The 27,864-nt window shown below is 32.3% G+C and overlaps 4 protein-coding genes across 5 annotated transcripts; 3 read left to right on the top strand and 1 right to left on the bottom strand.

Annotated features, from left to right (window-relative positions):
- Positions 1-994: 994 nt before the first annotated feature.
- Positions 995-3,972, bottom strand: LOC105166213 (ent-kaurene oxidase). The gene is made up of 8 exons (XM_011085482.3): positions 3,461-3,972; positions 3,046-3,206; positions 2,629-2,790; positions 2,398-2,538; positions 2,050-2,304; positions 1,803-1,964; positions 1,529-1,723; positions 995-1,453 (listed from the first exon to the last, which is right to left on the bottom strand). The coding sequence occupies exons 1-8, from the start codon at positions 3,606-3,608 to the stop codon at positions 1,142-1,144; spliced, it is 1,536 nt and encodes a 511-aa protein (XP_011083784.1). The 5' UTR covers positions 3,609-3,972; the 3' UTR covers positions 995-1,141.
- A 2,251-nt stretch (positions 3,973-6,223) lies between these two features.
- Positions 6,224-12,674, top strand: LOC105166212 (B3 domain-containing protein Os01g0723500). Its single transcript, XM_088882528.1, has 7 exons — positions 6,224-6,496; positions 7,496-8,030; positions 8,342-8,487; positions 9,432-9,840; positions 9,945-10,114; positions 11,021-11,349; positions 12,358-12,674. Exons 1-6 carry the CDS (start codon positions 6,431-6,433, stop codon positions 11,312-11,314), a joined length of 1,620 nt encoding a protein of 539 aa, XP_088738654.1. The 5' UTR covers positions 6,224-6,430; the 3' UTR covers positions 11,315-11,349; positions 12,358-12,674.
- Positions 12,675-17,906: 5,232 nt separating this feature from the next.
- LOC105166211 (B3 domain-containing protein REM16-like) lies at positions 17,907-21,116 on the top strand. Its single transcript, XM_011085478.3, has 5 exons — positions 17,907-18,077; positions 18,178-18,300; positions 19,711-20,179; positions 20,295-20,464; positions 20,591-21,116. The coding sequence occupies exons 2-5, from the start codon at positions 18,190-18,192 to the stop codon at positions 20,936-20,938; spliced, it is 1,098 nt and encodes a 365-aa protein (XP_011083780.1). The 5' UTR covers positions 17,907-18,077; positions 18,178-18,189; the 3' UTR covers positions 20,939-21,116.
- A 3,256-nt stretch (positions 21,117-24,372) lies between these two features.
- On the top strand, positions 24,373-27,530 carry LOC105166308 (B3 domain-containing protein REM16-like). 2 transcript variants are annotated; one of them, XM_088882527.1, is made up of 5 exons: positions 24,373-24,548; positions 24,649-24,771; positions 25,757-26,225; positions 26,344-26,510; positions 26,880-27,530. In XM_088882527.1, exons 2-5 carry the CDS (start codon positions 24,661-24,663, stop codon positions 27,225-27,227), a joined length of 1,095 nt encoding a protein of 364 aa, XP_088738653.1. In that variant the 5' UTR covers positions 24,373-24,548; positions 24,649-24,660; the 3' UTR covers positions 27,228-27,530. The 2 variants fall into 2 exon arrangements, with proteins under 2 accessions (XP_088738653.1, XP_011083918.2); XM_011085616.2 differs by having other exon boundaries at positions 26,341-26,510.
- The last annotated feature ends 334 nt before the right edge of the window (positions 27,531-27,864 follow it).

Here is a 27,864-nt window from a genome sequence, read left to right as displayed (position 1 = left end):
TTTGAGCTCAGCAGGAGGATGTTGGCCAACCTGCTCGATTAGTATAAAAATATACATGAATTATGGGAAAAATAAAAATTCATGTAACTTTCTTTTTGTTGACGTCTACATTTTCTGTCCAAAACCTAACAAAAGGAGGTCAACTGTAAAAGAAAATTTTCTCGAAGGTGGTGTAAGTGAAATTTCAAGACTTCTTATTTGGGGGGAAGTATAATTTCGCATTTTTAGAGGGGGTCCAAGTGTAATTAACCCCTTATTTATTTATTATTTTATTTTTAAATCATTTGAAAAACTTTTAAAAAGCCTAGTGGTGGGTAAAATAAATAATACATAAGGCATATTAATCTATAAAGATATTTTAGAAAATTTTAAATATAATTAATTCTTAATCTGAAGAGTATTTTGGCCAATTTATCATAAAAAATTGAATGAAATCTAATGGAAACTAATAGATAGAGCTTGTTGTTAGACTAATGTTAAAATATGAGATAGTTGTAATTTCTCAACCAATAAAAAAATATTTATAATTATTTCAACCTTCAGAAAGGGTGAATGTATTTACGCTTATCAATATTTGTATTTTAAAAATTATAAGTAGGTCGAATTGGTGTAAATAATGGGATCTCAATTTTAGAGCAAGAAAGATTCTCCTTCACCCCCATTAGTTCAAAGATTTAGATGGTACATAATATAGTAAACTCCCTCCACATTTGAACTACGTTACATAGACACCCTTTGACAATAAAACTAATTATACAAAACTCTTTTTTTTCTTAAAAAAAATTACAAATCCCCTCTCAGAGGGTGTCAATGTAATTTAACTCGAAAGAAGTATCTAACATAGTTATACTCATTGTATAGAAAAAAGTATTTGTGTGATTAGACATAACGTCAAGAAGTGTAAATGTAATTTACTCTAAAGGAACTACATAACATAGTATTAAACAAGGATTTTTAGATCCCATGAACATATTGGCAAAGTGAAGCTCTCAACTGAATTCAAACATCATCATAATTATACTTCGAACTTTCCACAAGAACACATCAAACAGATTCATAAACTCCACAAAAAGGCCTATAGCCCTGTATCGGAAGTTCATACAGAAGAGATAGTATGCGGTGACTGAAAAACATCATCTTATCAATTTCTTGGCTTTATGATGGTAAACAAAGGATGAAGCTTATGAGTAGTCAGCCCCAAGGTATCGACGTTTGATTCTTCTCCTTCCTTCAGTCTCCATTCAAACTCCTGTACGAATCTACCGATCGCTACACAAGAAATTAACATTGCTTGGAGGGCTCCCATACATGCTCTCTTTCCAGAACCAAAGGCCATTGTCTTGTGCAATTCCGCTGTATTGTCTTTTGCATTGAGAAACCTCTCAGGCTTCCATTCGTCGGGACTTTCCCACACTCTCTGGTCCATGTTACATCCGTATATATTTATAGCTATCTGCAGATGCAATTCATCGTTATGTATTTGTTATCTGGAAACAAACTTACTAGAGGTCAAGGTGATGGCAGTAACCTCAGTGCCTTCTGGGATGTTATATCCTCCTAATTGTGCATCTTCATGCACATACCGTAGAGGAACTATTGGAACAGGGCTGTGCTTTCTCAATGTTTCATGGAAAATTGCAGCCAAGTATGGAAGTTGGCACAGTTTCTCCTCAGTAAGTTTGTCGGGACCACAGACATCTTGAACTTCCAACAACAGACGTTTCTGTTTCACGAACAGCCATACTTAAATATGATGACGAATGATAAGTAAAATATTAGAGGAAAAGATTAGTTAAGATCACCTGTCTTTGGGGATCTTTACAGAGCTCGTACATGGCCCATTCTGTGGTGACTAACGTAGTATCTGATGCTTCAATAATGGCTTCCCACAGAAGCATCAATTTCTGTTGTTCCGTTAACGTTTTTGCTTCGGATAACAAGTAGTCGAGATAGCAGTTGATTTCCTGACATGAACTTCGACATAAATGCAATGGTAGAAAATGAATTAGATATGTCTAGTTATGCAAATGTTGGAGGAAGAAAGAATACCGTGCCAGAAGCAATACGTTTTCTCTGCTGCTCAATAAGGGCTTTCATCACAGCTTGCCGGTGGAAATGCATCTGCTGAATTTTATTTTCAAAGCTTTTGTTAGGAATCCATTTGAGATACGGGAAGAAATCCCTCCAATCCACATCAATGGCACCTTCCATTGGGTCAATTACTAATATCTTGAATATCTCTTGTCTCGACAAAGTAGTGCCAAGGTCCTCCACATAAATCGATTTCACATCCTCTCCAATAGCCTGTGTATCAAAGAATAGGTTTCTTTATGTTTCAAGTTATCCCAAAAAAATGGAAAAAGTGCATAGAAGTCCTTGGAAATAGACAAAACCCACTTGTTTCAGAGATAATCCGAAAAGTTCAGACTGGAATATTTTCCTGAAGTTGACAGCTTCAGAAGGATACATTTCCACATGAGCATGAAATTGTTCGCATATGTTATTTATCATCGTATCCCTGTGAATACGATGCCGTTTCTGCATTGATTAACATCGTCAATATTAGTCCCCTCCACTGAAACACATAGAGACAAACAAGCTTCACAAGACATGTTTAGCAGCACAAACCTGAGCATTAGGTCCAAGAGTACTCGTAAGTAGATGTCCTCTTGCTGTCTTGTAAAATTCGTTATAATCACTCATTGCAACAATACTTTTATCACAAGTGAGGATTTTTAGAGCATTTGATAGCTTCCGTGTTGAGATAGACGAGTATTTCGTTCCCATAGCCTAAAGCCAAAAAACAACAAGAAAAGCACACTTAATTGACACTCTGCAACTCACACACACCATATCAGGGCAAAATCACAATCATTTGAAGCATTTAGATTAAGATCCTCGTCATCTAGGCTACTGTATGCCGACTGTGGAAATTACCACAAAATTACAGAACCACAAACACACACCACTTCTTGCTATTCATGAGCACCCCCTAAAAGTTAAGACTCAATTTAAGCTTTGAGGGTCAAGGGGAAGGAAATATACCTCCTTGGCAACATCATTCGTGTTAAGCACAACCATAGTGTTGGAGCCAGTCTTGATAGAATATATGGGACCATACTCCTCAGCCCATTTGGTGAAGGTCTTGTGGGGTTTCTTCTCTTTTAGTTGCAGCAAATTCCCAATCACTGGTAAACCTGGTACCTCTGCACTCAAACCACCATCCTTCAATCTCCCAAAGAACTATTCACATAATGACACAACAATACTAACAAGAAAGTGTTCTACAATCACTGCCCACAAACCACATACGACCTGGATATAAGCTAAAATTTGTCAAGAAAGAACAATTTTGAAGCAGTTGTTGAATATTTATCAAAAAGTAATCAACTCCCATCAACTCTTAGGCTACGAATATAGCTAAAACTCTTGCAGATTAACAAATAGGAGAAACAAGAACCTGGAGGAGGACGGAAGCTGGAAGATTTCTTCTTCTGATCCTCCACATACTTTCTGATGAGAAACAAAGTAATCCCACCAAGAGCAACAGCCGGGCCTCCTATTGCAGCTCCCGCGGGCAGAGCTTGAAGATTCAGAAGCGTATCCATTGATGCCCAGATTATAGTTTTTCAGGCGGAAGAAAAAGGGAATCTTGAAGGTTCCAGTACATATATTTTCTTTACCCCTTGGTATTCATGGAAAGCTGATTGATACCATGTTCGCTCCCACAATATTCCCAGACGAAAGACACCAAAAACGATGAAGAGTCTTTGAAAAACTTGAGAAGCTGTTGGATTGAGGAACTCGTCGTTTCCTCAACTACAGGCCGTGGATCGAATATAATATATATAGATGTATGTGGGCTTAATCACGTCTGCCAGCTTTTCCTTTTTTACCTTTGATCAGTAACAATGGGATTGATTAGCTTTAACAACTGGTAATGGCTATAAATATGAGGTGTATTGCAAAGTAACAAGTTCGATAACGCAAGAGCTTTTGCGGAAGTTAGAGCAGGAGAGAGAGCGACGAGTCTCCTTTTCGCACTTAATTAGAGTTTTACTGTAACCCCTACTTCATTTCTTCCGTTTGTCTAAAGGCGAGCAATATTCAACCAACTTCTTCATTTTGATAGTTATTATTGGAAAATTCTTGTTCTCTCGTCAAATCAATTACAAAATAAGTGTATTATATTTATTATATAATTAATTATTTTTTAATTATAAATCAATTATATATCAAATGTATTGTATTTGCCAGATCAAATTCCAATTTAAATTTTCCATTATTATCCGAGTTGGGACTCAATCATATTGCACTAAATCCAAACCCAACCTATACTTAATGAAATAAATATTTTTTTTTGTATGAATTGGGTCTAAATCTTAAAATATCTCTAAGTAATGGTATCGATATAGCTAAAATTTCGGAAAATTGCATATTCCCTTATGAAATAAGAAAATTGTTAAATACTTAATTTGACTAATTACATAATAAAAAAAGACCTTTCTATAATTATAAACACTGTAAAAAGCTTTCTATCACTTGTTTTCGAAAAAATATTCATAAATCTTGTAAAAAAAATTCTCTCAGTGAAAATACGTAGAGTTGCTTACACATTAGACATAATAATAAATATATTTACCATCTCATAAAGTGTCATATACACAAAATTAAACTCATTTTATATGAGAAGACATATGTTTTATATGTCCATACATCCACAATAAATCGATAACTTTTATCTATTTAATAAATAATATTAAAATGAATTTATAAAAAAAAGTTTAGTGTTTGATTGAGGATAATAATTGGAGGAGAAGTAAAATTAGAGTATATAAAATTCCTCCATAATTTAATTTTGTTGCCGTCCAAAACTGACGAAAAAAATGAAAATATAGGGTAAAAAAATATTTATTTTTATATACTATATTAATTACCCATTATATAATTTTTTTTCCTTCCCTTATATAATATTGATACATAATTTTTTAAAAAGATAACCAAATCGTAGAGAAAACTATTATGCCGTCGACATTGGTAGTATTTTTTATTTTATTTCAACTGGATAATTTAAAAATACTTATTTTGATAAATATTTTTACTAATAAAAAATATTTTTGTTCTTGTTTGATAAATAATTTTACTAATAAAATTTTAAATTTTTTATATACTAAAATTAGTTTAGTATAATATTAACTTATTTATTTTCCAATATAAACTAAAAAAAAGGGTAACTCAGTAGAACTATAAAACCCAATAATCTTTCTTCTCAATCTATTTTATTTCGTACTAAACAAGAGAAAGTATTTAAAATTTACACTGTTTTCTATCATACAAAATAACTTGAAAAAAAAAATATTATTTTATTCTTACCTTTGCCTTTTCACTTCCCCTCCCCTGTCCTTTCACCTCTCCTTTCCTCAAAATCAATTTCCAAATACATAAACATAGACAATTTTTTTTTTTTTTTATACTTTTTCTTATTTTTTGTAATTTCTTAGTTTTACGTATAGGGGCAACGTGAAAAACCCGAAACAATCACTTATCGCTCCCCAATGCATATTGACTCAATTGATAAAAATGAATTATCTCGTGTTTGAAGGATGTGCGATGAATTTCCGGTATACATGTAAAGGCTGCTTAGACAAATAATCTGTAAATATTTTTGTAAATAATACATGAGAGATATTTGCAATAATTTCTACTTTTATAGTGAGAATAAATTATACTGAAATTTATAAATTAAGTAATAGTAAAAATTGGGAACATTTGGAAAAAAGTTGAAGTTGGAGTGTATAGACAAATAAATTAATATTTATAATTTTATAAATAAATTGTAGAAATTAGTATGACGCTCCTTATACTTTTTGTTTTAAATTAATTTAATTTAAAATATTTAAAAGTAAAAAAGTAAATAAAAATATTTTTTTAATATTATTTTTAGCAATAGACTGATACGTGCTTATTTTCAATATTTACAAATACCTCAATTTTGGAGAAACATACAAAATTTTATTTTATAAAAAAGAAATAATTTATGTCTCATGAAAATAATTATAGTTCTGAGAAAAAAAAAAGGTTCTTCAAATTTTTATAAAAAGATATATGGAATTTTTAAGAGTGTGGTGAAATAAATAAACTGAAGTCTATTTCCACGCGCGGAAGGGCGCGTCTGGTGTATCACTTCACAGAGTTGCATTTATTTATGTGCAGAGAGAAATTATAATCTCTTCTCTCTCGCTTCAAACCCTTGTCGCCAATTCACTCAGTTATCTGGATTCTCCGTTTCTTCGTAATCGTTATGAATTCTGATTCAGAATCTCAATTGGAGAATATGTGAGTTTCAAAATGTTGTTCAAGAATTTTTCTGGGTTTTCTCTTTAGCGAGAGAGAGAGAGAGAGAGAGAGAGAGAGAGAGAGAGAGAGAGAGATGTGGGATTTGAGAAGGCCTCACTTTATTACGGGTTTCGACCCTTCTCTATGCTCTGAAAGACTGGTAAGTTTTCCTTCTTGAATTTTTCGAATGTATTTTGGTATTGATGTGGGTGCTTAGCTACTGCGCACCTGTAAATTTCTTCATGATTAATGTGTGTGTGTGTTTATACGAATTGAGAAAATGAGTTAAGATGTAATGTGGTTCAAGATTGTATTGAATGGGTTCAGAAATGAAATTTATCAGTGTCTGATGCTTGTGTTTGTATAGGGAGTTGGTTTTCTTCAACTTCGTATTTCCCCATAAACATCCTGTTTTTTATGAGATTAATCGAAAGAAAGTGCTGAGTGAATGTAGTCTTGAATATTTGTTTGCATATAAGAATTAATTGTATATGGTCTGATAAAAGTGAGAAGAGGTTATAATGTGGCATATCTTGTGGGGAAATTGCATATATGCTATAAAAGGAGGTAACAATTAGTTTCCTTTCTCATTTGTTTATCAATTTAGAAGAAGAATGCTTCCATCTTTGTTTTAGAGATACTGATTATGGGGTCTAAGGAAGAAAAACTCTCTTTGTTTAAGAGATGATAATGTGCGCGGGGAGGAGGTTGGGGGGCGGTGGTTAAGGATTGTGTGAAAATGGAAATGAAGAAGAGTAAAAGTGATGGCTTTTTGCATATTGTTTTTCTTCAGTATCTTCAATGAAAGATGTGCGAAATTAATCAATTGTGTTAAATTTATTGATTTAGTTGCTATAAACGTCAGTACTGAATATGATTTTGTCTAGTAAATGGCTTTTTCTACAATGATCCAAGCAATTTTTCTTTCAACAAATTAAGCAATCACCATAGATTGAGAGTCAACTGTTGATTAGTAGCTTAAAGGAGATAAGCATTGTTTTAAAGTATGAAGGAGCCTAATGTACCACAAGAATATCACTATGATCATCCTATGTGTGAAAATGTTTTATAAGCGTATTAATTTCTTTAGCTGAGGTTTTTGATAGTTCTGATGTGCAGTATACTCTACATGCTGACATTCCTAGTACTTTTCTCTCAGAATATTCCATGTAGCTTCATAAAACATATGGAAGGAAGAGCACCGGGTCTAGCACTTTTAGTTGGTCCTAGTGGAAATAATTGGTATGTTGGCTTAATTATAGTTGACAACGGTTTATTCCTCAATGATGGATGGGCAGACTTTGTTAGAGATCACTTTCTTGAACAAGGTGATTCTCTAGTTTTCAGATACGATGGAAATTTGCATTTTACGGTGCAAATTTTTGACCGGAGCTTGTGCGAAAAGGAAGCTGCATTTAGTGCTGAAAGCAGCCAAGATTTAAGTAAATACGATATTAGTATAGTGAAGAAACGAGAGAGAGAAAAATTAGCCCTATTAGATAGCATCATTGAAGGTGTCCCCAAAAAAATGAGATGCTCCCAAATGCAATCCGAGAGCATGTGTAAAGACCACGAGAACAATACAAGTGCAGTAAATGTGGAAGAATGGATGCAACAAGCTGATGGCAATAGTAACTTGAGAAATGCTGTCACTGTTGCCTTACCTCTCACGGCAGTTCCACATGACAATCCAGGTAATGTTGGTTGCCAACTGCAAGTTATCAGTTTCTGATAGCATGTAAGTAATTTGCGTCTGCAGTCTTGAGTTCCTTTTGCCATTTACCATATGTAATTACATATTAGTAATAAATTTGGATAGATGCTGATTTCTGGCTGTAGACAATGCTAGTATTCGGTACTTGGTTTGTTGCCACGATAGAAGTTGAAGAAATTAAAGGCGCTAAGTTTATGTTGCAATTTGACTATGCATACAATTTATTCATGGAAGGTACTTAATAGATTATTTGGATATTAGAGACATATTTGGTTGGACTTTTTTGTGCAGATCCATCTGTCAGGAATAGAACCACCAAGCTAGATATGCTTTTGTCAGCATCCGAAGCAGAAAGAATAGCCCGATCATTTACCTCGTCTTTCCCCAATTTTTTAAAAGTCATGAAAAGATTCAACATAAGTGGTTCTTACACTCTGGTAAGTACTTCTTCTATTTCGTTGATTTCGTTTCTTACTTTTCAAATATTTTGTCTGCTGTTGACTTCTAACTAATTCACAATTTGAATTAAGCTAGGTGTTAACGGAAATCGTTTGGTGACAATTATGTTGAGCAAGTACATATTGACCATGACTCCAATTTGTAGCTATCATTTAAATCCCCCGCTTTATGCTACCGTACATGAATCTCTAGTACCATAGTAGTCAGTGGCGCACGGCGCGGCGCGCGCCTTTTCAAAGGATGGCACAAATATAAGAAATAATCTATATATTTATATAATTAGTATTATTTTGATTAGATTAATGTACAAGGAGTTAAATAAGACATATTAAACAACAAATTGAACATAACAAAACTTCATATAATTAAATCATCCAAAAAAAAAACACTAATAGAACAATTAAAGCACTCAAAGATTAATAAAATCACATCAATTTCAAAGATTCAATCAGCAAAATTAGAGCTTGTACTGCTGTACACGCCAAAAATTAACTTAGGAAATTAGGGTTTATTAACTTAATTTTTTTATTTTTAATTCATGGGCCTGGGCAGCCCAGCTAAAGCCCAGGTTGCCCAGGCCATTTTCTTGCATCACGCACTTGGCGCGCGCCTGGGCAGCGCCGAAAAGGCGCCCAGGTGCGGGCTATGGCAGAGCCATTCTGAAGGCGTGCGCCATGGGCGATACGGGCTGCGCCTTTTGCGCCATGCGCCATGGCGCGCGCCATTGACTACTATGTCTAGTACATTATCTTCTTAAGCCTTCTTGAGGCATGGAGGCTTGATTACATCTAGAATCTGTTTAACTCGATGCAATAGATTTTATGAAAAGGCTGGCACTTAATTGCATAACTTTGGGATGTGGTGTTCCCTCTGTGATAATTTTTTTTCCATTCTATCTGATTCCTGATTGTTTCTTTTGCAGAATGTCCCTTATCAGTTTGCAACAGAACACCTCCCCAAATGCAAAGTAAAGATAGTGCTTCGAAATTTAAAAGGAGATAGTTGGACAGTGAATTCCATTCCAACCACAAAGGTCCAAACATCACATACTTTCTGTGGAGGGTGGTTGAGTTTTGTTCGTGATAATAACATTGATATTGGAGATATCTGCATCTTTGAGCTTGTTCGCAAGTTTGAGCTGCATGTGAGAATTCTTAGAGTAGGAAAGGAAGGGATAGTTAGTCATGATGGTGAGGCAGCTAAATTAACTAATGGTTGTACAACATCGGCTAAAATGTCCAGACGTAAATCAAAGAAAATAAGTGAAAGTGTTCATAGCATTAAGGGATCGGCCCTCTGCTCTCAATCGAACAATTGCATTGCAGAATCAGGTAACACATATGCACTTTTTGTGCTTAAGTGATTCTTGTATTTGTCATTTTCTGGGAAAGCCACATGCCTTTGCTGAACTTTTTCATGCAAAAATTTGGAACAGAAATCCATAAAAGATTTGGCTCCCTTGACAAACAAGGTTCTCACACTAAAGGTTGTATGTCAATGAAGTCAGCACCAGAAGAAAAAATAGCTGCTCAATATTTTGTTTCAAATTATCCCCATTTTGTGAGAGTTATGAAGAAGTTCAACGTCAGTGGTTCATACACTCTGGTGAGCAGTTCCATCTGTCTTGTTATCTTCCTCTTTCTTTCCCCCCAACTTTGGTTTAGCTCAATATGTTTATTTCAACTTCAAATTATAATATTTGTCCACATTCACATGCCTAACTTGCAGAGAAAACCTTCGGTTAGGTACTGTGTAAATATTTCTTTTGTGCTCAAAATAATAGACCAAATCAAATAGTATTCTTCATAACCCTATTGAACCTACTATTAAAACAGGAAAAGGCATTGACATTCATGATCGTATGAAGTCAACTATGGAGGAACTGAATAGTCATACATAAATGACTTATTTTGATACATAAATAAATCTTTTTATACATAAAAAATTGTAAGAAACAGAAAGAGGGCATTGAAATTGACAGATACGACGACTTTCTGATATAACTTCATTCAACCTTGGGGTGGAGCATTGTATTGTTATTACTAAGCCCATCTGAGGTTGTTTTACTCTCACAAAATATTTTCCTTAACTCTTAAAGAGCTTGTCCTATGTAACTATATCTATTTATGTGACAAAATATTTAAGGTTGCTGGTTGCATATGAAAGGGAGAAGAATCATGGACGACTTAAATTGTTAATTACATTTAGCTGACTGGTTTTACTCTTTATCCTAGGCTGAAAGATCAGACCGGTCAATCAAGAGGCAGTTGCCTACTGGTTAAATGTTGTTAGTCTGTAATAATGGGGACATAATTGAAGCCAATACTATATTAGTTAATCTAACTTGCAGGTCGATAGTTTATTTTATACGATCTTGTCAGCTATCATGGCTGCTGAGTTGCAGGATTGGGGCAACCTTTATATATGTGCTCTAATTTGTGTTTCTCTTGTCAATACTCATAGTGCCATACTAATCAGTCACCTTACAGAGTTTCTCAATTTTATATCCAGAAAATTCCGTATCAGTTTTCCATGGAACACCTGCCGAACTACAAAACAGAGATTGTTCTTCATAATCTAAATGGACAATGCTGGACTGTGAATTCTATCCCCACCATAAAGGTGCAGACCTTGCACACTTTCTGTGGAGGATGGATGGCTTTCGTTCGCGATAATGACATCCAGATGGGAGATATTTGCATCTTCGAGCTTGTTGGGAAATGTGAAATGCGTGTTCACATATGTGGAATCGGGAAGAAAGGGTTGAACTATCAAAATGGAACAAGGAATTTGCCCATGCCATGAAATCCAGATGAAAGTTGATCTGTAACCTAACTGCTGTGGGTATCTTTTACTGATCTCGTCATTTTGATTGGTGCCTCCAAAAATTAAATGACTTTTTACATAATTTGGCATTTAAAAAAATTAACTTGCTTCGCCTAATACTGACATTCTTGGAAACCATAAGTTACCTTGTAATTTCTTACTTGTTCATCGTCACACTTAACTTGCTAAGATTGTTCTAATCTAGGATTAGTCTTTTAGGCCTGTAAATAAGTCTGGTCCAGCAAGGGACTTACAGTTTCTAGATTGGATCTGAATAAAATTTAGTAAAAAGAGAAAATAGAGAAATATGAGGCTATAGAGAGACTAGAGAGTGTATATTGTTTGGGGAGCATGCATATTTTCACAATCTTGGTATTTAATTTGGGGTATGTTAGACTGGGTGGACAGATTTTGGGGAGCGATCCTGGGCGGAGGTTGGTGCCATGGAACATGGAAGGAGTAAGTGATCTGAGATAGTGGGAGTTTGAGTTAAGAAGCTGATAGTATACTGTAATTTTCTGCATATTGTGTCGACACCAGAGAACAGTTCTTGCTTACGATTCAAGCCTTGTAATACACTGTCAGTATTCTGCATGCTGGAATTTTTATATTATCTTACTGTTGTTTTAATTAGTTAGAGATTGTTGTCAATGCCATCAGTGTAAAGTGTAGGGACAACAAGTGCCTTTGCTGACCCATTATGTCACTCTGTTGCAAAATGTATTTAGGAAAGAAGTACGGTGACTGACTGCTTAGCCTCATAGAGACTACTATCTCATATAGTCTTCATTTTACAGGAGATCAAGATAAACAATCTTAAGTTTCATTTGCAGAAAATATTGCAGTTGATGATATGTCTAAATACTATACCTTCAAAAAGTCAAATACACATTTCTCCGAGCTCTCTTTTCTCCTATGTGAATTCTCAACATCTTTGGTGTCTCCTCCTTCTTTTGTTCTTTCTTGCTTTTGTCCTTATAAACTATATATTCTTCTTAACATGACTTGCAATTCATTTGCAGGGTGAACTTCCTGAATGGTGAAAACAGCTCTTGTTTTGCTGCAAGCGTAATGGAATAACTAGTAAAAGAAAGTTGATAAAGACAACTTCGTTTATGGTTTATAGATGTCGCTATTAACTGTAAACTTTTGCTGCATGTAGTCATTGCATCTGTAAATGAAATTTAGTTGCCTTGAAACTCAGTCCAGGCCTTTGGTATATTCATAAGTAACCTTAGGCAAGTGTTTGCTTCAAAGGCAAGGAGAATTAAGGCAGTGTGTATAGCTTGTAGTTAGACATCATCAGAGCTTTGTGCGGTTAAGATTGGTTTCGTGTTTATATGTTGTCTTTTGCAACAGCTTGATTTTGCCTTCTCGTACTGTGTAGTGGACCAAAAAGCTCAAAAGCAAAAGCACACAATGCCACATATATGGTTAATGCCGGCTTGCCCTTGAACTCGTCTGTTCTAATGTAAAGTATTTCTTGAATGTGCTATATTTTGTTCCGGCGAAGGGTGGAAAAGGACTTCTATTAGCTCTTTCTCTTGTAAAACTGGAAATGACAAGAGCAACTTGCCTTTATCCGAGTGGAGGTTTCCTGTCAAACAGTGAGTTCTTTGAGTTTGGTTTGATTCTTGTTTTTCCTTAGTTAACTCTAGATTTTGGTGATAGACCGATCACTGGGCGGGTATTATCTCATTCGGACCTACACTTCGATGATGATTATTTAGAGACGCTGTTCGGAATATTTATCGGATCCTACTCATGTTATATCCAAAACAATCAAGAGGAGTTCGAGTCTTATTTATTAAATTTTGTGCTAATTTTCTATACCAAGTTTTAAAAAGTAAAATTTTCAAATTTAATTTACATCAAAGTTTGATTGAAGGAATGAAGCAATTCTACATGTTTTTGCAACAGTATCAAGAGAACATGTAACTAATAGGGTAAATATAAACGATTTAGTATCTGTGAAAAAAGAGGGAGCAGTTGTGCGCAACAATATCCAGAAAAAAATGTTATTAACTGTGTTTTTGATGAGCTTTGAATGTTTCAAAATATCTTATAAAATATTTGCAAGTTTATAAATTTTATTAAATGCTTTGACATTTTTTTAAAAAAATTCTTAAAATAAGATATTCAGGATGTAATAATTGTTTTTGATAAGGTAAGTTCAACTCATTTTTCTTATTTATAAGATCTTTTAAATTTTAATATTTTAAAAGACTATGTATTGTTAGCATTCACTTTTGTTATTCATATACTTGACATGTGCATGATTCTAAATTCTTGCAATTTGATAGTCTTTTTTCTTTTTTTTTTGTTATTAAAGTGTAAAGAGCTTATTATTTCAATTATCAATATATTATAAGTTTTAAAATTTTATTTATTCAAATATTTTAAAAGTTTATTTTTAAAATGAAGTTTAATATTTTTAAACTCTTCGATACATCTTATAAGATATATGAATTTACAATATGTCTCAAAAAAGCTTTGCAAAATACTCTCTAAATTAATTTATTAAAAATATTTCATAGCTTTTGATTTGATAAAATAAAACTATTTGAATTTTAAACATGTGAAAATTACCATCATTGAAAATTAAATAATCATCTTGACTTTGTTCAAATGACAAACCGTTATTAATCAATTACGAATCTGGAATATTTCGAGATATGAATGAAATTTTAACAAGTCGTAAAAAAAAAAAAGTAGGATAGATATCATTTTTGGTTCCTCAACCATGCCACATATCCAATTTGGTCCCTCAAGTTTTCGACTCATTAAATTTAGTCCCTCACATTGGAAAATTCCATAAAATGGGAATCGCCTTTAAAGATCCATCAAAATAGACGAATTTACCCAAAAAATTTGGAAAAGTAAGAAACCAAATGTATAGGACACCAAACACATTTCCTAATATATTTATTCGCGAGAATTATTATTTAACCTTATACAGATGTAACACGAACTCATGACTTTTATAGTCAATGAAGAGTTCAAAGTCCGTGAAAATTCTATGTGCCCTGATAATAAAAAATTAAAATATAAAATCAAGATAATATAAATACTAAACTGCACCAAACAAACAAAAAAGGAAATAGTTTGGAACAAAAATACCCTTGTTAATTTTATTCCATTATAAAATATTTATTTGTTAATCTTTAATGTTAAAATTATTTTTTATTAATTGTATTCATTTGTTTGTAATAAAACTTTTATGAAATTCAATTTTTGAACTTTGAGACTTTAATTGATCTTTTTTGTTGGGTTCGTTCTACTAAACAATTAAAATTATCAGTACTAATACAATGTTTTTTGAAATATTCAAAGAAATATATCTTTTTATTTTTTATTTTATTCAAATGAGATATCATCTTGATAAAATTTTCAAATTAAACAGACTATAATTCGCAAAAGATTAATGGAGAAAGAAAATATTTCTTTGAATTTCTAGAAAATCAGATTATATCAATATAAATAATTTTACTTTTGTAATTAGTCAAAGTAAACAATAAAAAAATAAAAGTCAAAGTTCAATGAATTTTGTAAAAGTTTTGCTACATATAAATAAATGTGGTGAGAAAAAATAAATTTATCAATTAAATATTAATAAATAAGAATTCAGAATAAAAAAAGATCAAAAGCAAAAAGTAATATCTTGGTTTGTTATATTTTCGTTCTTTTTTGTCTGGTGCAGTTTAATGTTTATATTATCTTGATTGTTTATATTTCAATTCTTTGTTATTATGACATATAGAACTTTTACAAATTTTGAAACTCTTTATTGACAATAAAAATAATAAGTTTGTATTACTTGGTATATATGAGATAGTAATAATTCTTGTGAGTAAAAATGTTAAGAAATGTGTTTATTGGAGTGGCTTCTCACATCATTTTCATTTCCCCATTGAAAAAAAATTGAGCTCGACTTTTGGCATACCTTGTGTATCACATTTGGCAAGAACGGAATCGATGGAAATATCAACAGTTGGTTCGCAATGTAGTGTCCCTTGCTTGGATTATTGTTGATGAGCTTAGACTCCGTATACTTAGTGTTGAATTACCTCACAGCACAACATTAGTACTATCGCTTTGTATAGAGTATGGCGGATACCATGGCCTACTTCAATTGCCATTTGATTTGTACACTCTATATTTTTTCTTTACTTAATGAAATTTACCATATTACCGAAAAAAAAATTGAGCTCGACTTTTTTGTTATTCAAAGTTTTTTTTTTTTTTGATAAATATGTTAGTTTTAATGATGAGAACCACATTTGATAAAATTTTCAAAGGTGAGAGATTAAGATGAGTCAGAAACTTGAGGGACTCTATCGAAATAAGTTGCATAATTAAGGAATCAAAAGTGATATTTACCTTAAAAAAATACGAAGTACTTATTTTGACTTTGGCATAAAATTTTTATCCATTTGAATTTGCTTTTAAACTTTAATCGATGATTCTTTTATATGATTCAATTCAAACACAAATATTCTATTCCTTGAGTTTAACTAACTTAAACTTATGTACTCTTTTATTTTCTAAACAATCACATTGTGTTCAAATCAATTTTATCAAATATTTAATTAGTAGTTGTTGCTATAAGAAGTATCCAACTATAAATATGTAAAAATAAATATAATACGTATGTACCATATTTAAGAATTTTTATATATCGAGTAAATATAATTGATCGATTTAGTAAAAATTTACAAAGCTATAATTTTATTAACGGATAAATAAGTATTTTAGTATTTTAAATTTCACGCATATTAATATGTACACCCATGCAAATTTTAGGATGTAGACCCTACTCATATCTAAAATATTTATTTCAATAACTATCTGTCCGATTTGAACCTAATTTAAAATAAACTTTTAAAGTATTTAAATAAAAATTTCTTTAATTGGATTAATTTTATAGTTTTTGGCTATTTGTACAGACTCTAGTGGGTGTTTATAGATATTGCCATGTCCTAAGTGTGGACTGGATCAGTCGACTAAACCCTGATCCATACAGAAAATATTTGGGTTTCGGATTAATCGATATTTTTTCTGATTTTTAGAGGGATATTTATGAAAAAATCGTATTTTTACCACATGATTAAGGTCATAGTGATGAGAGAGAATGTCAATAACGCTCACCACCCTGCTGAGTTATCGTTTATGAACAGAAAACTCCCTTCGAATAGTAAAATTTCAATTTATGGTATCTTAAATTTTGTAATGAATCATATTATATTATTTTAATAATGCGTCTATAAAAATATAATGATTATACATAAATACACCTACTCGATAATCGTATACTTTCAATCTTCAGATATACATAATAACTATGTATATATAAATAAAAATAAGAGCAAAGTAAATTGCACAAGAATTTATTTACATTGAAAAAATTCTAGCTCTGATTATTCTGAATCATGATTCATTTGGTGAATTATTTTAATTGATTCAAATAAATTTGAACAGTCACTTTTAAGTATTAAATAATTTTAACTCAAATATTAAATGTTCGTGCAATCGGCAAATAATAACTAATCATTTTTTCAAAATACACACACGTTGCACAAAAAGACATAGTTTCTTGTAGAAAATTTAGTGTTAAATCTCTTTTCTATTGTTAAAATTTATTTCTCATTATTCAAATTATAGTTTTAGGGAAGAAATTTGAAATAAAAGGAAGGTAAAATAAAAAAAGAATAATGATAAAAAAATGAGATGCCTCAAGATATGGAGACGTGCAAAATTAGAGCATTTATTAACAAAGCTGCATATAAAGGACTTCCCGCCAAAAAAACTAAATATTAATTTTTTAAAATTTTAAATTATTAAAAGGTTTATATAATATTTTCTTGAAAATAAAATGAGAAAGGGTCATACTTTCCCATGGCAAAATTTCATCTTTTGATTTTTTATTCTTGTTTCATTATTTCTCTTTATTTAATTGATAGTTTCTTGTGAGAATGAATAAAAGAAATTAATCCGCTTGAAAAATATGTTGCAACTCGTATGAAACCAGATTATATTGAGGTGATCGTTAGTAAATGCAGTAGCCACTTTTATGGGGTTTTCGTTGCCGATTGACGCCGCCAATCCCCTCCTTGGTCAACAATAAAAGTAACTTTTGAAAATTTAATACTGTGAATGTTGTAATCCAAAGATTTTTTGACAACGAATACGAAAGATATATTTACTTTAGCAAAGTTTTATCTTATATTATTATTATCTTTTGTTTATTATAGGAATTTGTTCTTTTCCTTATCCAATTGATAATTCTTGGACTAATGAGATATGAAGGAAAAATGATAAAAAATTAAAATAATTGAAAATATCTTATATTACATATATCCCTACATAAATCGATCGAATTTTGATTTAATAATTAAAGTTGAGATCTAAAATAAATATGAGGTGGTGGATTCAAATATTATCAAACTTATAAATATTTTGATGATTTTTGTATGAATTTATTGTAATTTGTAATTTAAATATATTAAATAGTATTTTAAAATTATATTACAATTTCCGCTTCTATAAATAAAAACTAGTCTGTAGGAGTAAAAGCACTCGGTCACCACCCCTCCCACCAAAACTTGACACTCAACTTAAAACTCCTCTCTATTCTCTATTCTCTATTTCCAAGATTTTCAGACATCCTCCTCCATCCACAGAATACAGACCACTCTGCTCAAATTTACCCACCGCTGCGTGAGGATTTCTGCTCTCACACTCTGTAAGACTTCACTCTCTCCCATTAATATTCTCAAGGGATCTATTTCTTACCACTAAAGAAGGCATCTTTTTCCCTTGAATTTCTTGTTTTCTGTTTGCAGATTAGCAAGAAAATGGTGAGGGATTGCATGGACTGCAGGAAGTGGGAAGAAGACATGTACTGGTCGCGTTTTCAGACAGTTCAGTTCTGTCAGGTCCTCACCGGCAGATTTGATCAGCAACTTGTGAGTCCCACAACTTGTTATCCTCCATCTGCATGTGCTTCCTCCTTTTCTTTTTTTGGGTGAGAAATTGGGTGAAAATTCTAAGTCAAATTGGTCGTGCATGTCATTTTTATTTGCCGTTTAAGGTTTCTGGTTTCATGAATGATCATGTCGTTGCTCTCAATTTTATATGTTGTTTGAGAACTGAGATGGAGTTTTCTAGGTGGGATTTTCAATCTTTTCTGCTTTGGTATCATTTTATTTTAGTGGGGATCCAGTGTGTGAGAGTGTGTGTGTTTTATTGGGAAACTGGCAAAATTGGTTCAAAGGGGTTCTGGGATTCAGGGTATTGGGATTGATTTCATTCTTTAACATCAGTGTTTAATTTAGATTTGAAACCTTGAATGTTGAACTGAATTGAAATTATTGCATTTGTTGTTGATGGTTGTGGTGATACACCAAAATTTATGATAAATTTAAGGAACAATTAGAATAAGAAGACTAGATCCGTTCGGAACGCGTTTAAATTTTGGATCGAAGAAATTTACTTCCAATTGCGAAAATGATATGAAACCGGCATGTCCTGTTATTTTGCGAGAAAATTCATGTCTTGCTTTAGTTAATAGATTTGTTTCTACTCTCTATTATGTCAACCAGAATTTGGGGAGGCGTTATTACATTTGCTTATTACATAAGACTTGAAAAATGAATGCTGATGCTGTAAAGTGTGGTGTGTTTTGCTAGAATTGATTTCTTGAACATTCCGCGCCTTAGTTAATAGATTTGTTTCTACCATATTAAGTCAACAAAAAATTACGGAGGCGTTATTACATTAGCTTGTTACATAAGACTTGAATGAATGCTGTTGCTGTGAAGTGTGGTGTGTTTTGCCAGAAATGATTTCTTGAAATGTAAACATTCTGCGGTTAGTTCATAGATTTGTTTCTACTATATTAAGTCAACAAAAATTTTCGGAGGCGTTATTACATAAGACTTGAATGAATGCTGTTGCTGTGAAGTGTGGTGTGTTTTGCCAGAATTGATTTCTTGAAATGTAAACATTCTGCGGTTAGTTCATAAGTCAACAAAAATTTTCCGAGGCGTTATTACATAGGACTTGAATGAATGTTGATACTGTAAACTGTGGTGTGTTTTGCCAGAATTGATTTCTTGAAATATAAACGTTGTGCGCTTTAGTTAATAGATATTTTTCTACTATACTAAGTCCACCAAAATTTACGGACATCTACTATTAAGTTAATCAATTGGTTGTGTATGAATGAATGCTACTGCTGTTACATTAGCTTGTTACATAAGGCTTGAATGAATGCTACTGCTATAAAGTGTTGTGCGTGCGTTTTGCACGAATTGATTTCTTGAAATATAAATGTTCTACATATCAATTCAATACAATTTTGGGTACATACACAGGCCATCCCCAAAAAGTTTGCCAACAATCTAAGAGAGAAAATGGCAGGAACAGTAGCATTGAAAGGCCCAAGTGGGCATGAATGGAGTGTAGGACTGGTGACAAACGGAGATATGTTGCTTCTCGGACATGGCTGGAAAGCATTTGTTGAAGACCATTCCCTAGAAGAAAATGATATTTTAATTTTCAAGTACAATGGGAATTCAAGATTTGAGGTTTTGATGTTTGATCAAGCAAGCTTGTGCGAGAAAACAACATCTTATTTTGTTAAGAAATGTGAGCACACGGAAAGTGCACGTGGCAATAAGCGAGGGAGAAGCTTGGAAGAAAGTTTCGATGAAACCAATCAATCCCCGGATGATGTTGCTGATGATCATAGAGCGAAGAAACCGAGGAGTGATGCTGCACAAACACCACCTTCAAGAATACAGCCTAGTCGATCTACTTCAAGGAGTCGAAGGGGAATAAAAAGTATTGTCAAAATCCCATTTTAGACTTTCTATTTAATTTTGCTTAACTACAACGTAAGCTTCATAATTTTATTTTCTAACTCTTACTTCTTGTTTTTCATATCATCTTGATGTAGGAGGAAAACGAGGCTCAAGAGCTGCACACCCGTTGCAGCTTAAATCTCGTAGACGGGAGGTAACTGAGGAAGAAAAACAGAGAGCGCAACAAATGGCTGTTGCCGAGACATCTGAGAACAGTTTCATTGTGGTTATGCGGGCATCGCATGTATACAGGGGGTTTTTCATGGTAAAAACTTGTATCCATACGAGTCTTTAAATCTTATATGTCGAACCAAATGAGTTTTATCCTTATGTTTGTGCAACCTCCTTCCTATTAGCAATTCTAATGTCATTTCTGGCATGTCTAATGCAGTCAGTCCCGGCTGAGTGGGCAAGGCGCCATCTTCCGAACAAAAGCCATGACATAGAGCTTCACGCCAACGGAAATGTATGGATAGCTAAATACCACTACAAAGGTTATGGTGGTGGACTTACTGGTGGGTGGAAGAATTTCGTCATGGAAAATTTCTTGGAAGAATCCGACGTATGTTTATTTGATCTGATAAGTGGAACAGACGACGCCATAATCCTTGATGTCAAAATCTTCAGAGTCGTGGAGGAGGTTATTCCACCATCTCAGGTGATGCGAGAAACATCAAGGGGAACTAGCAAGAGGGCGTCAAAGTTTGTGATGGACTCGGTGAGTGAGGAAGATGTATAAGTTTATGCTCAAAGTGCAGGGTGGCTTAGGAGGTTTAATTTTGAACAAACGGTGAATTCTTAGAATTTTGATTTGTTTTTTAATCGTAAATATATTTTAATTGGTTGGTAAGTACTAATGACATTTCAATAGTTTCCTAAGATAAATATAAATGGCAATATTAATAGTTTTCAATTTATTTGGCTTCTTTTAATTTCATTTCCTATTTGTTGTTACATTTTATAATTTGAAACTATTGATTCTAACATGTATATTAGTGCGCATTTCGTGCATATTATGGGTTTAATTTAATTATGACTAAATTTATGTGAAATATTTTTTTTGAATGAGGATCGATAATATAATTTTTTTTTTCAAATTACAATGCATCAATATAATAAAATGTACATAAACTTATAATCATCGAAATAAGAATGAGGAGATATATATATGTATCATAAAATTAAATTTTGATTCATTGTTAAGTTTTATTTGACTTTTTTTTTTATTGTTGTATGTAACATAAATTATGTTTAATAAATTAATATTTTATACTACTACTTGTGTAACAAATTTGCATATAATATTATTGTACAACATATTTCAATCATAAAATAATAGTATACTATAATTATTTTGCACGAATTGTTTTTAAAAGAAAATGTGAATTTTAGAAAACTTACCAAATAATCTATTATCAATAGTGTACATATATAACAAAAGTAATTTAATTGAGTTTATTTAAACTCAATTCCATATAATTTAAATATTTTATTGAATATAATCTTGATCCGTTTTATTCCTATAATATCATAGAAGATGGTACACTCTGATTTATTTATATAGCCATATCATTTGTTGTTTAGTTATGTAATATTATTACAGAAAAAAATTGAGTTCTCGCTACATTATAAATGAGCACGATTTAAAAATCGTAGTAAATCAAAACCTATTAAGCACGGTTATACAAAACCAATTCAAAACATTTGTTGTGGGTTTAGCCATGACTTATGTTTTGTCCACACTTGCAAAAAATAACAGCTAATGACCGTTGCAAAGCTGTGGTTCATTTATATTTATCATGATTTTCTTTTTTTAGCTATACTAAATTAATCGTAATAAAAAAGTATATTCTTTTTAGCGAACGAAAATTTTGATTTATTTTTTCCATTCCAAGTTAATTTTTTTCAAACTATATGTATTTTGTACTAAAGTTAATAAATTTAAAAGTAGGAAAAGGATTAATTTTATTCTAACGAAACTTGTATTTAAATGTATGATTAAGAGTAACATATAGTAAAAGTTCCAAATAATCTGATATTATAAACTATTATATATATATATATATATCTGTGTGTGTATTAGAAATCTGTGTTATGTATAAAACAACTAAATATCAATAAGATGGTTGAAAGATCAAATATTTTAATTAAATACAAAATTCCTTGAAAACAATCACGAAAAAAAAAAAAGCTCTATAGTGTACGTACCGCTGAATCTAGGGGGTATTTTGCTCTATTTCTGATAATACAGGGAATAAGTTGCTTTTTAATTTTGCGTAGGTGGTAAATTGCTCATTTTACTTGACACATTGGGTAAATTGCATTTTTTCCTATATATATCATCGGCAATAGAAGGTGTGTGCCTCTTCATATGTATTAGGCTATGAACACTTCTGCACAAGACAAAAACAGATAGGGGGATTCAGGATTCCCTTGACGGAGACCCCTTTAAATTTCAAGCATCAAATTTGAAATGAAAACCTAATCTAAAGAGCACTCATTCAAGGAAAATCCATTCCACATAGGTGTGTTGGTATTTAGAGATCTTGCCATGTGTGTAGATTTGGTTGGTCGAGTCAGCCCTAATTCATATAGAAAATACTCGAATTATTGATTGACCTTCATTTTTTCAACTTTTGGTGGATATTTTTGAAAAAGTCTTTTTTTACCACATGATTAAGTCATACTGATGAGAAAATGTATTGCACTCCACCGACCTGCAAAATTCGATAACTTATTAACTGAATAATAAAATTTCAATTTATGATATCTTAAATATTGCAACGGATCATATTATATTATTTAATGCTGCATATATAGAAATATAATAATTATGTATAAATACGCCTGCTCCATTTATATATAATTGCATACTTCCAAACTCCAGATATAAATAACGACTATATATAAATATACAAGTAATAAATTTAAAATAAAAATAAAATAAATTGTACAAGAATCTATTTACACTAAAAGCTCTGTCTATCCTCAATGGATTCTAGTTCTTTTTATTCTAAATCATGATTCATTTGGTCCGTTATTTTAATTAATTCAAATAAACATGAACAATCATTTTTAAATATTAAATAATTTTAATTCAAATATTTTATGTCCGTGCAATCAGTGGATAATAACAAATCATTTTTCTCTAAGCGACATAAAAAATGACATTTTTTTTTTGGGAAAATTCAGTGTTAAATCTCTTTTGTACGTGAAAATTTATTTCTCATTATTCAAACCATAGTTTTGGTAAAGAAATTTGTAATAAAATGAAGGGAAAAAAAAAAAAGAATGATAAAAAAATGAGATGCCTCAAGACGTGCAAAATTAGATCATCTCATAATAAAGCTGTAAATAAAGGACTCATCCATCACCTTTCCCGCCAAAAAAACAGTAAAACATTCATTTAAAAAACTTTTAAAATGTTGAAAGATTTATGCAATATTTTCTTGAAAATGAAATGAGAAAGGGCCATACTTTCCCATGCCAAAATTTCATCTTTTGATTTTTTATTCTTGTTTCATTTTTTCTCTCTTTTTTTAATACAATTGATAGTTTCTTGAGGCATTGAAAGAAAAAGTGAGAGTAATATGCTTTAAAAATATGTTGTAAACTCTACAAAACTTGATCATGCTGATATGATAGTAATAAATGCCGTTAGCCTCTTTTGTCGAGTTTTCGTTGCTAATCGACGCCACAAATCCCTTCCCTTGCCGATAGTAAAAATTATTTTTGAAAATTTGATATACTAAATGTTGTGATTGAATGTTAAGAAAACGGAGCACAAAAGATATATTTTATCTGAACAAAATTTTATCTTTTATAATCTTAGTTTATTATAGGAATTTATTTTCTTTGTCTAATTCATAGTTCTCGATGAATTAGTCAAAAAGGAAAAACAATAATTTTTGTTGAAAAAATTGAAAATATCTCAAAATATTATCTAGCAGATCCGTGTGTAAATCGATCAGATTTTGATTTAATAATTAAGTCGAGGTCTAAAAATAGATATGAGGTGGTGGATTCAAATATATATTATTAAATTTAAAAATATTCTGATGATTTCTGTATGAATTTGTAAATTTAAATATACTAAATAATATTTTAAAGTTATATTACAATTTCTGCTTCTATAAAATAAAAACTAGAAAAGAAGAAAGGTAGTCTGCAGGAGTAAAAGCACTCGGTCACCACCCCTCCCACCAAAACTTGACACTCAACTTAAAACTCCTCTCTATTCTCTATTCTCTATTTCCAAGATTTTCAGACATCCTCCTCCATCCACAGAATACAGACCACTCTGCTCAAATTTACCCACCGCTGCGTGAGGATTTCTGCTCTCACACTCTGTAAGACTTCACTCTCTCCCATTAATATTCTCAAGGGATCTATTTCTTACCACTAAAGAAGGCATCTTTTTCCCTTGAATTTCTTGTTTTCTGTTTGCAGATTAGCAAGAAAATGGTGAGGGATTGCATGGACTGCAGGAAGTGGGAAGAAGACATGTACTGGTCGCGTTTTCAGACAGTTCAGTTCTGTCAGGTCCTCACCGGCAGATTTGATCAGCAACTTGTGAGTCCCACAACTTGTTATCCTCCATCTGCATGTGCTTCCTCCTTTTCTTTTTTTGGGTGAGAAATTGGGTGAAAATTCTAAGTCAAATTGGTCGTGCATGTCATTTTTATTTGCCGTTTAAGGTTTCTGGTTTCATGAATGATCATGTCGTTGCTCTCAATTTTATATGTTGTTTGAGAACTGAGATGGAGTTTTCTAGGTGGGATTTTCAATCTTTTCTGCTTTGGTATCATTTTATTTTAGTGGGGATCCAGTGTGAGTGTGTGTGTGTTTTATTAAGAAATTGGCAAAATTGGTTCAAAGGGGGTTCTGAGATTCAGGGTGTTGGGCTTGATTTCATTCTTTCACATCTGTGTTTAATTTAGATTTGAAACCTTGAATGTTGAACTGAATTGAAATTATTGCATTTGTTGTTGATGGTTGTGGTGATACACCAAAATTTATGATAAATTTTAGGAACAATTAGAATAAGAAGACTAGATCCGTTTGCGCATTTGAACGCTTTTAAATGTTGGATCGAAGAGATTTACTTCCAATTGAGAAAAGGAAATGAAACCGGCATATCCTGCTATTTTGCGAGAAAACTCATGTCTTGCTTTTAGTTAATAGATTTGTTTCTACTCTATTATGTCAACCAGAATTTGCGGACGCGTTAGCTTGTTACATAAGACTTGAAAAATGAATGCTGATGCTGTAAAGTGTGGTGTGTTTAGCCAGAATTGATACCTTGAGTATAATCGTTGTGCGCTTTATTTAATAGATTTCTTTCTACTATATTATGTCTACCAAAATTTACGGACATCTATTATTAAGTAAATTGATTGGTTGTTATCCTTGAGGTGTTATTACATTAGCTTGTTACATAAGGCTTGAATGAATGCTACTGCTGTAAAGTCTCGTGCGTGCATTTTGCACGAATTGATTTCTTGAAATATAAATGTTCTGCATTACCAATTCAATGCAATTTTGGGTACATATACAGGCCATCCCCAAAAAGTTTGCCAACAATCTAAGAGAGAAGATGGCAGGATCAGTAGCATTGAAAGGCCCAAGTGGGCATGAATGGAGTGTAGAACTGGTGACAAACGGAGATATATTGCTTCTCAGACATGGCTGGAAAGCATTTGTTGAAGACCATTCCCTAGAAGAAAATGATATTTTAATTTTCAAGTACAATGGGAATTCAAGATTTGAGGTTTTGATGTTTGATCAAGAAAGCTTGTGCGAGAAAGCAACATCTTATTTTGTTAAGAAATGTGAGCACACGGAAAGTGCACGTGGCAATAAGCGAAGGAGAAGCTTGGAAGAAAGTTTTGATGAAACCAATCAATCCTCGGATGATGTTGCTGATGATCATAGAGCGAAAAAACCAAAGAGTGATGCTGCACGAACACCACCTTCAAGAATACAGCCTAGTCGATCTACTTCAAGGAGTCGAAGGGGAATAAAAAGTATTTTCATGATCTCATTTTAGACTTTCTATTTAATTTTGCATAACTACAACATAAGCTTCATAATTTTATTTCTAAACTCCTAGTTCTTGGTTTTGCACTCATCTTGTAATAGAAGGAAAGCGAGGGTCAAGAGGTGCATACCCTTTGCAGCTAAAATCTCGTAGACGGGAGGTAACCGAAGAAGAAAAGCAGAGAGCGCAACAAATGGCTGTTGCCGTTTCATCCGACAACAGTTTCATTGTGGTTATGCGGGCATCACATGTTTACAAGGGATTCTTCATGGTAAAAGCTTATATCCATATGAGTCTTTTATGTCTCAACTAGTGAGAAGCACGTCCGTCGCACGTGATTCGTATTGTTTCAATAAAATATTTATATTATATTAATAAAATAAATTTATAAATAAAAATAGGGATAAATTCATCTTTGGTACCCTAAGTTAGTCACAAATTCACTTTTGGAACCGTATGTTCCGATCTCATAAATTTTGGTCCACAATTTTTTTAAAATGATCAAAGTTAGTCCTGATTGGTAGTTCTAAATGAGTCTTTTAAATCTTATATGTAGAACCAAATGAGTTTTAATTATTCTATGTTCCCCAACCCCTTATTATTAGCAATTCTAATGTCATTTGTGGTGTATCTAATGCAGTCAATTCCGGCTGAGTGGGCAAGGCTCCATCTTCCCAACAAAAGCCATGACATAGAACTTCGCGTCAAAGATAACATATGGAAGGCTAAATACCACTATAAAGGTTATGGTGGTGGACTTACTGGCGGGTGGAAGAATTTCGTCCTTGAAAATTTCTTGGAAGAATTTGATGTTTGTTTATTTGATATCGTAAGTGGAACAGAAGACACCATAATATTTGATGTCAAAATCTTCCGAGTTGTGGAAGAGGTGATTCCACCATCTCAGGTGGCCCAAGAAAGCTCCAGAGGAACTGGTAAGAGGGCGACAAAGTTTGTAAGTGACTCGGGGAGCGAGGAAGATGTATGAATTTATGCGTGCAGGGTGGGTGAGAGTGTTGGATTTTCTTAAACATATAGAACTTGTTTTGAATTAGTAATTTCCTACCATTTTATGGGTAAAAGTTTACGACTATTTTCCCTATTTATGTTGTCATGATTAACAATTTCCGATGTATTTTAGCCTTGCCTTTTGACGGTGATCCTTTCACTTTAATCATGTTTTTAGTTGCATCTCATGGACTCCTATAGAGTCCATATTTGGAGTAGTTTCTAGATAGATTTTGGATGGTTTGAGAAAATAATTTGATTGTTGAAGGGTTTGAAGAGTGTATATTTTTATGTTCGTATTGCACACGATGCACGTGTAAAATCATATATTTAAACGTAAATGCATTATTTATAGTGATGTACGATGAATGCTTAGATGGTTTTATGTAGACCAGAGCATATCACGTATAAAATCATATATTTAAAAATAAATGGATTACTTATAGCAATGTACAATAAATGCTTATAGTTTTATATAGATTAGAGTATATCACGTGTAATGGACGTATAAAATCATATATTAGGTAAATGCAAAAAATACTTATAGTGATGTAAAATGAATATGTTTTTATGGTTTTATGTGGAGTAATCATATATTAGCTAAACACATTACTTAT

Source organism: Sesamum indicum, linkage group LG7, assembly GCF_026168435.1.
Source record: "Sesamum indicum cultivar Baizhima isolate 11 linkage group LG7, ASM2616843v1, whole genome shotgun sequence".
Classification (NCBI taxonomy): Eukaryota; Viridiplantae; Streptophyta; class Magnoliopsida; order Lamiales; family Pedaliaceae; genus Sesamum; species Sesamum indicum.
This window is presented reverse-complemented; position numbering and strand designations above follow the sequence as displayed.

What these genes read in the sequence shown, in the direction of transcription:
- LOC105166213 (XM_011085482.3), bottom strand. Translation starts at nt 3,608, where the DNA reads ATGGATACGCTTCTGAATCTTCAAGCTCTGCCCGCGGGAGCTGCAATA. An exon ending in CAGCTTCCGTCCTCCTCCAG is followed by an intron (nt 3,207 to 3,460) that starts GTTCTTGTTTCT and finishes GTTTGAGTGCAG; the next exon opens with AGGTACCAGGTTTACCAGTG. An exon ending in TCGGATTATCTCTGAAACAA is followed by an intron (nt 2,305 to 2,397) that starts GTGGGTTTTGTC and finishes TTTGATACACAG; the next exon opens with GCTATTGGAGAGGATGTGAA.
- LOC105166212 (XM_088882528.1), top strand. Translation starts at nt 6,431, where the DNA reads ATGTGGGATTTGAGAAGGCCTCACTTTATTACGGGTTTCGACCCTTCT. An exon ending in CAATTGCATTGCAGAATCAG is followed by an intron (nt 9,841 to 9,944) that starts GTAACACATATG and finishes AATTTGGAACAG; the next exon opens with AAATCCATAAAAGATTTGGC. An exon ending in TCAGTGGTTCATACACTCTG is followed by an intron (nt 10,115 to 11,020) that starts GTGAGCAGTTCC and finishes TTTTATATCCAG; the next exon opens with AAAATTCCGTATCAGTTTTC.
- LOC105166211 (XM_011085478.3), top strand. Translation starts at nt 18,190, where the DNA reads ATGGTGAGGGATTGCATGGACTGCAGGAAGTGGGAAGAAGACATGTAC. An exon ending in GCAGATTTGATCAGCAACTT is followed by an intron (nt 18,301 to 19,710) that starts GTGAGTCCCACA and finishes GTACATACACAG; the next exon opens with GCCATCCCCAAAAAGTTTGC. An exon ending in TATACAGGGGGTTTTTCATG is followed by an intron (nt 20,465 to 20,590) that starts GTAAAAACTTGT and finishes TGTCTAATGCAG; the next exon opens with TCAGTCCCGGCTGAGTGGGC.
- LOC105166308 (XM_011085616.2), top strand. Translation starts at nt 24,661, where the DNA reads ATGGTGAGGGATTGCATGGACTGCAGGAAGTGGGAAGAAGACATGTAC. An exon ending in GCAGATTTGATCAGCAACTT is followed by an intron (nt 24,772 to 25,756) that starts GTGAGTCCCACA and finishes GTACATATACAG; the next exon opens with GCCATCCCCAAAAAGTTTGC. An exon ending in TTTACAAGGGATTCTTCATG is followed by an intron (nt 26,511 to 26,879) that starts GTAAAAGCTTAT and finishes TATCTAATGCAG; the next exon opens with TCAATTCCGGCTGAGTGGGC.